Source organism: Penaeus vannamei, chromosome 1 (genome assembly GCF_042767895.1).
Source record: "Penaeus vannamei isolate JL-2024 chromosome 1, ASM4276789v1, whole genome shotgun sequence".
Lineage (NCBI taxonomy): Eukaryota > Metazoa > Arthropoda > Malacostraca > Decapoda > Penaeidae > Penaeus > Penaeus vannamei.
In genome coordinates, this window is record NC_091549.1 from 18250861 (window position 1) to 18258278 (window position 7418).

At 36.7% G+C, this 7418-nt stretch overlaps 1 protein-coding gene across 1 annotated transcript; it reads left to right on the forward strand.

Moving 5' to 3' along the window:
- The first annotated feature begins 3749 nt into the window (after positions 1-3749).
- Positions 3750-5576, forward strand: LOC138862672 (putative nuclease HARBI1). Its single transcript, XM_070125357.1, has 3 exons — positions 3750-4248; positions 5211-5262; positions 5495-5576. The coding sequence occupies exons 1-3, from the start codon at positions 3750-3752 to the stop codon at positions 5574-5576; spliced, it is 633 nt and encodes a 210-aa protein (XP_069981458.1).
- The last annotated feature ends 1842 nt before the right edge of the window (positions 5577-7418 follow it).

Below are 7418 nucleotides of genomic sequence, written 5' to 3' on the forward strand. Positions count from 1 at the left end.
GCATTACCAGTAACACCTGAAACTTATTGAACTTGTGTAGAACTACAGTTTCTCGTGTTCATAGGCTGATCAGTTTTGTGGTATGCCCAAAAAACGCGAAAAAAGGACAGTGCCAAGAAAGAGTGCTTCGGAGCAACAGAACATCGAGCCAGCCAACCTCTCGTAGCCACTGGCTAGTAGTAACTGGGTCTGAGCTAAATTTTCTTCCAATCACGGCTCGTTCCAATCCAGATGTCAGGGAAGCAGTGCAAGTAATGGAGGGTGAAGTTAGCCTCTTTTCTGAGATCCTCCAAAAGATCTAGACTCTGCCATCCGAGTTCTGAGAGATGAAGTCTCAAACAAACAACTTCAGGAAGCTGTTGCTAGACAGGAGGCCATACTGCAATGTGAGACAGGGGTGGAGCCCAATACTCAACATTAGGAAACTCAATCAAGAAAAAGAGACAAGGTTTTTAGGCATTATTATATCGGCCGTATTCACAGTCGATACGAAGCCCTTAAGCGACGGAAATTTGCGAAGGCGATCGCATGGTTGTACTCACAGTCGATGCGATGCGACGGAGGGCGGCGCCGAGTGGATCTCAGAACTTAAATTTGCGATCTAATATTGGAACAGTAGTATGAACCCGTCGCCTGGTTATAACCATGCAATGCTACTTCGCAAAGCATAATAATTACTGCAAATTACTTTTTTGAGATATAAAAGTATTGTAATATGTTGAAATTTATAGAAAAGTATTATTTGCAATACTGTAAGAAGTATAGTTTTGTAAACAAATACCCAAAACTATGGTACTCAAGATACTCGATGGAATTTGAGACTTTTGTTTACGTTTCTGCTGGCCGCGAAATAAGACCGCCTTTATTTTCTACAAACGTCTTCTATCAAAAAAACATCTTTTTGGAGGCAAGTTGAAGTAATTGTTGTAGTTCTGCAAGACTTGCATTGTCATTATGTAGCTATTCAACCACTAAGAGGTTAAAATATACAATAAAATATACAATAAATAATCGGCATCGACCTAAATAAATACATATTTTTATAACTTAATAATTAATGGTCTACAGATACATAAGCTGATGGTCAGAGAGCCCAGAGAGATTTAATCAGCATGTCGAGTACAAAAGGTTTGACACCTGGGTTGAACACCTAAGGGGCCATGGATCCCTAAACGGCCATTCTTAAGTGAACACGCTGTGGGTTTGACCACTTAATAACGACCTAATTAATGCTAATTACCACTTTTAATCAGCATGTTGAGTACATCAGTGAAGCCTTTACAGAATATACTTTATGGCATGCTGATATATTGGTAATTCTTAAGTGTCGGTTTTGTGGAAAAAGCCACTTAAGAAGAGGTCAAAGGTTGTGAACCACCCAAGTTCCGTCTTCCAGTACTTTTAAAATGACTGCTATTCCCTTACTATTTGGAGTACTGGGTCAAGATTGGACTTCAAATGTAGATTTTAATGGGAGGAATAAGGATCGCTTGTTTAATCATCAATTCTCGGGTACTGTTATTACACACCAAAAAAAAAGGAGAAAAAATGGGTACCCTTTTTACTTCCACTGGCTTTAAAGTTTTATCAGCATGGTTGAGTACATCCATGAAACCTACACCAAAATGTTCCTCTACCAACACATAAGCACTCGTTGGCCCAACCAAAGGTTTCAATCATCATGCGGAGTACATCAATAAAACTTGCAGGATATGTTCCCCGAGACATCTTGACAGCATCAAAGCCTTTCTTAATTATCTCCATGCTAAATATGACAACTTAAGAACACTTTAAATCGGGTATTGTAGTGACCCCCAATTGCATAGTATCATTTGACATGCCTGTGTGACGGTAATAACCAGTAACGAAATGGAAATAAACAAATGTTATTTAATACAAAAAAAATATGAAAACACACTATAATGGTACATAAAAACATAAAATGTAATAGATATCATACTGAACTGTGGTACTAATGATGATTATGACTGTACGCAGATAATCACAACTTCAAACTTGGATGGATTCATAGCAAAATATTAGTGCTCCATGTTAATTAATCAGTTATACATATGAAATGTTTTTGCTGCTCACATGATCTGTACGCATATAATCACAACTTAGACGGATTCATGGTAAAATATTAGCACTCCATGTTAGTTAATCAGTTATACCTATGAAATTTTTTTGTTGCATGGTCTATTATAGTTTGATATGCCGTTTTGTATGTTTTTTACTCATAATTACACAGAAAAACTAAGGGTTAAATTGAGACGATGATGCATTTTTTCAACTGTCTATTTCTCATCGTCAGGACAGCTCATTTTCTTCGTCCGAGGATGCTGCCTCCATCTTTTCCTCATCTTTATCACCATCGTCATTCATTTCACATTCGTCTGGGACAAGGGAGTCGGGTAGCTGAGGGCCATCAAACCATACAGGTACATACGACCCGTCTTCGAACTCCCATCCATCGCTTTTCTTCGGGTGCTGAACAATCTCCTGTCTATTGGCCTTTGACCACATCTTGGCAACAAACGATGCTCTCTGAATGTGATAACTTCTGTCTCACAAAGTGGTATCAAACTTTGATCCAGGCCTTTCAGTTTTGCTAATGGGTTTTGGCCTGTAGCTTTCCTTCCCGAGTGACACTGATATTGCTGAAATATCAATGAATCTGCGGCTATTCTTAGCAACCGTGCCTACATCCATCAACAGTTTGGCATGAAGAGGCGGACACCAAAATCCTCATCCATGCCAATGCTGCTGACACAACTGAAGGGGACATTGTTGTAAGAGCCTCAGACGCAGATATAGCTGTGATCTTGAACTTGGGGGTCACTACAATGCCCAATTTAAAGTTTTCTTAAGTTGTCATATTCAGCATGGAGATACTTAAGAAAGGCTTGGATGCTGTCAAGATGTCTCGGTGTCATTCATTATGGCAGTCAATATTTGGTGTCTCTTTGTCACAAAATAAGAATGAAACATTTAGATGGATATAACTAGTGGTATTTTTTAATGCATATAAAATCATTGAAAAAACAATTTACGGTACCTGAAAAAATTCAGGAAATATCGGCATAATTTAGTGAGAAAATTGTAAAGTATCATATATATATATATATATATATATATATATATATATATATATATATATATATACAAACGCTGTTATCAGTTTCATTTTAATTGGATATATTATACTGTAAATGTGAAATATGTTTTAGAACATACTCTAAGTTTCTAATTAGGCTATAAAGTGACCTTGCAAATTTAAAGACAAGTGCATTACCAGATGTTTATTTATTCATAAAATTGTCACATAATTCAGAATGGATCATCTGCAACATCTGTAACATCTTGTTGCTTTGCAAAGAGGAGCTACAGTAGAAAGATATGTGGTACGTGATAGGATGAATCCTTTTCAATCCTACAATTAAGAATTCGTAGCAAGATACAGGGTGAATAGTGTCACTGAACTGCTTGAGACCATCAGACACCGTCTAGCAGTAGTTCAGTAGTTAATATAGAACATAAATTTTTATCAAAATGTTCTAACAATTCTAGTTCGTAAAATACACTTAAAAACACTTATCTATAAGTGTATAAATTAATATTTCTCTTCTTGCACTTGCAAGATGTATATGCCAAATTTTATACATATGTATATCATATAATGATACCTATTTTATTTCACAAGTAGCCCGATCCCACCTCATCTTCAGCTGACCATAGCTCTGAGATACATGGCAACTGGCAATTTTCAGCTGAGCATGGCTGATTGTTCAGATGTGTCCCAGTCCAGCGTCAGTAGATGTGTCTTAGCTATTGCAGCTAGTATAGCAGAATTGGCACCAAGGCACATCAAGTTCCCAGAGCCAAACAATGAAGAAACCATCATGAACCAATATTCTGTGATTGCTGGGATGCTAGGTGTAATTGGGTGTGTTGATGGACCACACATTCCAATTAGGAGTCATGGTGGAGTAGATGCTGAATTGTATCGATGCCGCAAGGGATTCTTCTCTTTGAATGTGATGGGTGTCTGTGATACTTCCCTAGAATTAGTAAATGATATTGCAAACAGGCCTGGTAGTGCCCATGATGCTCGTATTTTTAATGAGTCTAAATTATGTGAGAAGCTGCGATCAGGCATTTACAAAGGCTTTCTTTTGGGGGACAGTGGATATCCTTGTAGGTCCTACATTCTGACTTCGTTTGGTAATCCTAGTACTGACAAGCAGAGTAAGTATAATTCCTCCCATGTCAGGACTAAGAATACCATAGAGAGAGCATTTGGTGTGCTTAATGGAGATTTGCTGTCCTATCTATACCAATGAGGACTAAGTTGGACACAAGCAAAAAAATCATTATGGCTTGTGCAGTTTTGCACATTGCAATTACTTATAAAATTCCATTAGATCTACCAGATGTCCAACTTGTTTTTGTTTTTCTACCTAGTAAAATATTAACTGTCAATATATATATTTTTGAGCAAAAGATATTTATTGATTGTATATAATAATGAAGAAAAAATATATTTTTATTCTTGATGTGGATTGTGACGCTGGGCCAGTGGAAGGCCATTTGGTTTCTGAAGCGACAAAGTTTTTCCCTTACTTTTTAGTTCTAGTTAGTGCTAGTCTCTAGTGATAACGGATTGTTCATATTATGGAGAATTATTGGGTATATTATTTCATGAGTTTTATTTTTAATCATTAATATGCTATTTTGAGGTTCATGTTTCGTTTGCCTTGAATTACAACTTAAAATGTGTTTTGCCCTTTGCTCTATGATTTCTTATATTGATTAATGTATGAAGTGTGAATGCTTATGTAGATTTTGTAAATTATATGTAAAGTAATTCTACTGCTTCTGAGGTTAATTGATACATATATTTTTTATTCTGTTACGTATAATGCATTTATAGAAGCACTGTGAAATATACATGTATATCTGTGGTAAAAATTTACAATATCTAATTCTATATGAATTCAAGAAGGGTTTGATAGCAATATTAAATCATAGCTTAGGATTTTGTTTACATTTGGTAAATATATTCTTCTTGATGTGGAAGACTCAAATTCTAAATTTTAAGCCAATTACGGTTTTGAGAACAAAATTATACTGTGAAAATTATAGTATTTAGGAGTTTCGCGCAGCCCCCGAAAGGAAACATTGTAGTATTTTCTTTATAATAACCCCAGGAAGGCCAGTGAAGGCTCATTTTGAAGCTCTCTTTGAGATATGTCCAGAGATGTATTTGAACCAGTGTTAGGGAAAGTATGTTATCAAGTACATTTCATGACATGCTTTCCCTAGCACTGATCCAAATGCATTTCTGGACATATCTCAAAGATAGCTTCAAAATGAGCCCTCACAGGCCTTTTCAGGTTTATGAAAGAAAACACTACTCTTCTTCCTTTCAGGAGGCTGTGCAAAACCCCAAATTACTAATATATTAAAAATCTCGTAATTTTGTCCCCAAAAGCCTAATTGGCTTGAAATTTGGAATTTGGGTCTTCCACATCAAGAATATTTATACCACATTTGAACAAAATCCTAAGTTATGAGGTAATCTAATTCCTGTTGAATTCACATGGAATGACCCAATAAAAAGATTCGTAGCTTCAAAACCCTATGAAGTTCCACTCTGATTTTTCTACCCTGAATAGTTTGATGAAACAACTGATTGGCACAAGAAACAGTCTGGGGGGGGGGGGGTACTAATTCTCAGGGATAAATGGAGAAAAAGTTTGTTTTTCAAGTATATTTCATAACATACTTTCCCTAGCACTGGTCCAAATCCATTATTGGTTATATCTCAGAGCTTCAAAATTAGCCCTCCCTGGCCTTCCTTAGGTTATTATAAAAGAAATTTAAGTGATTTTTTTTCTGGGGGGCGGGGGATGCGTGAAACTCTGAAGTACTATAATTTTCAAAACCCCATAATTCTGTCCCCAAAAGTCTGATTGACTTTAAACAGAATTTGGGTCTTCATCAAGAATATATGTACAAAATTTACACAAAATCCTATATGATGTAATATTACCCTTTTAATTCAAAGCAAAGAGCTCCAAAGAAAATAACTATTTTTTCTTGTATCCAAAAAATGAAAGAAAATACAAATAAACAAAATAATAAAACAATAATAATGGTAATAATAAATAAACTCAAACATTACATATTGTGCTGTCGCCTAATTGACTCAGCAATAATCTTATATGCTTCATCCATGCTTGTATATGCCTCGTGTCCTGCATCTAAAAGGCGTACAAGCCTACCGGACAGTGCTTCAATGTGTTGGTCAGCATTGTCCAACAGGTGGTTTGTCCTTGCATATAGCTGCATATAGGCCTGGTGTTGTTCCTCCAATCTCCTCTCATTCTGTCTAAGGAAGCTGTCCTGTCCCTCCTGGGCCTTTTCAAATACATCTTCCTGTACTGTCCTCTTCCTCTTCTTTGGAGGTTCCCGGACTGGAGTCTCAACAATACAGGGTGAAGGGGTGGTGAAAGGTGAAGGAGAAGGTGTTGTCGGAACTGGTGAAGGAGGTGGGACTAGTGAAGGGGAAGGAGTAGAAGGAATTGAAGATGTAGATGGGAGTTATGCAGAAGGGAGACAGGGAAAACTTAGGAAGGAGGAAGGATTGGAGTTGAATGGGTTAGTGGAGGTAGTGGTTGAATAGGAAAAAGGATTAAGGGAAGGGTCTGGGACAGGAGTGAAGGGAGAAGTGGATGGAGCAGGGACCCTGGATGTGCTTGGCTGTTGTAGATCTATAAGATCTGTAATGAATAACATAAAATAGTTAATTTAAAAAGTACAATTACAATCACATATGGCTTTTAAACGATTGCCTTTTAATCTTTTGAAATTATGGCTAACATTAAGCATTTCATTACTGTTGCATGGATATTCTCTAGCAAATCTGTAATGATAATTTAGGGAAAACTTTAATATAAACTAATCTTAAGTTATCCTTAACTTTATGGAATATATAGTTTATGCTCATGTGAACTGATGTAACCCTTTAAAATTATGACTGTACCTACCTATGGACACACTGGCAATTGGATCACCGTCCTCATCAACAGGGTCATCGGCTCATCGTTCATGGCCAGCTCATGACCCATGATTAAGGCAGCAGCAGACATTGCCTCAGTCATGCTTGTTGGACTTTGTGGTGGACCTCCACCAATAGCACTTCTTCTCTTCTGCTTTGCCTGCTCCTGTTTCACTCTGTAGATAAATGCAGAAGTTACAGTTTTCGAAAGTTAACTCAATGTACATGAAACCATACATACAGTTAGTTGCTTTTCAGAGAAAATATTTCATTACTTAACACATACATAAAACTTATAATTCATTGCACTGTTAAAGGTACGCAAAGCCTGGGCATTAACGTTTAATGTAAAATA